The sequence below is a fragment of the Sinocyclocheilus anshuiensis genome, unplaced genomic scaffold (genome assembly GCF_001515605.1).
Source record: "Sinocyclocheilus anshuiensis isolate Anshui unplaced genomic scaffold, SAMN03320099.WGS_v1.1 scaffold379, whole genome shotgun sequence".
NCBI lineage: Eukaryota > Metazoa > Chordata > Actinopteri > Cypriniformes > Cyprinidae > Sinocyclocheilus > Sinocyclocheilus anshuiensis.
In genome coordinates, this window is record NW_015552574.1 from 1,477,956 (window position 1) to 1,479,602 (window position 1,647).

The 1,647-nt window shown below is 44.4% G+C and overlaps 1 protein-coding gene across 1 annotated transcript; it reads left to right on the plus strand.

The window, feature by feature from the left end:
• The first annotated feature begins 213 nt into the window (after positions 1 to 213).
• LOC107665125 (zinc finger MYM-type protein 1-like) lies at positions 214 to 1,380 on the plus strand. Its single transcript, XM_016455882.1, has one exon. The coding sequence runs from the start codon at positions 214 to 216 to the stop codon at positions 1,378 to 1,380; it is 1,167 nt and encodes a 388-aa protein (XP_016311368.1).
• The last annotated feature ends 267 nt before the right edge of the window (positions 1,381 to 1,647 follow it).

Here is a 1,647-nt window from a genome sequence, read left to right on the forward strand (position 1 = left end):
TTAAAGAAAACTAAAAAATGAAAGACAGCGACGTGAAAAGGAAGCACTCAGTAAATTGAAAACGATTACTGGATTTTTCACACCTGTGACACCACAGCCTGATGTACAAGCTGAGAGATCAGAGGACAACAACCTGCTGGAGCCGATCTGACTTCACGTGCAGAGCAGCCCATCAGTGGATTATCGTCTTTTCAGTCAGAAGCCGTTAGCTGTATGGAGGTGGCATCAGAAACAGCGACTACACCAGATAGGCCTACAGCTACTACTGATTCTTACGCTGCCGATCCTGCTTGCTGGGGTAGAATTGATGAGAATGTAAGTGCTTACTGGGCGCGGAAAGGTCCGGTGTCCTGTCAAAATAAGGAGGCTAATGTCAAAGCCTCTGAATGCCACTACAAACATCAGAAGAGACTGTTTTCCAAAACTCATTTCAAACGCAAGCATCTGAATGGTGAGTCCCTGCCCAGAGAATGGTTGCTGTACTCACCTTCCACAGGCTGTGTGTTTTGTTTTGCTTGCCGTCTTTTTTGTGAGGGTGACGGTCAATCCCCTTTTGAGTCTGGTTATAATGACTGGAAACATGCTACCAGACGCTTTGGCGAGAATGAGAATAGTGACCGTCATAGGAAGGCAATGTTTAATTACATCAACAGAGCAGCAGCTGATGGCTTTATAGACTCCCAACTTAAAAAGCAGCTTGAGTCGTACTGCAATTATTGGAGTGAAGTTTTGCGAAGAGTGGTTGCGGTTGTAAAATTTCTGTCAGAACGGGGATTGGCATTCCGAGGCTCAAGTGAAATATTTAGTAGAGCTGACAATGGGAATTACATGGGCATCCTGGAGCTGATCAGTGAATTTGACCCATTCTTGAAATCACACATACAAATGTATGGAAATGCTCGGGTAGGAACCCCCTCATATCTCTCGTCGAAAACGTGTGAAGAATTTATCAAGATAATGGGCGACAGATTGCTTTCTGAAATTATTGCCGAAGTGAAAGTGGCCAAGTACTTTTCGATTAGCATTGATTCAACTCCCGATATCACACACATCAATCAGCTTACATTCATCATAAGGTATGCTTTACCCGAGGGCGTCATTGAAGAGAGATTCCTAAAATTCCTCCCTGTAGCAAGCCACACAGGGAAGGCACTGTGTGATGCCGTACTCACAGTTTTACATGAAATGGACATAAACATCTGTAACTGCCGCGGACAATGCTATGATAATGCTGCAAACATGTCTGGAGTGTACAACGGCCTGCAAGCTCACATCAAAGACATTAATCCACTAGCAGAGTGGGTGCCGTGTGCCGCGCACACGTTCAATCTTGTTGGAATTAATAGTGTAAACTGCTGCACAGAGACTGCAGATTTTTGAACTTTGTGCAAACTTTGTTCAACTTCTGCTCCAAATCTACAGCAAGATGAAGGTGGTAACTGCAGGGTTGCAGCCTAATGAAAACCACCGCATTGAGACACTAAAAACGCTCTCTGACACCAGGTGGGCTGCACATGCACAGGCCACCAAGGCACTGTGCAGAAATTATGGCAATATTCAAGAGTCACTGATGAACATTGCAGAAAACAGCACACAGAACCTGACAACACAAAATGATGCAAGGTCACTGCATAAAAAAATGAACAA

Coding starts and splice junctions, on each gene's coding strand:
- LOC107665125 (XM_016455882.1), top strand. CDS start 214: ATGGAGGTGGCATCAGAAACAGCGACTACACCAGATAGGCCTACAGCT.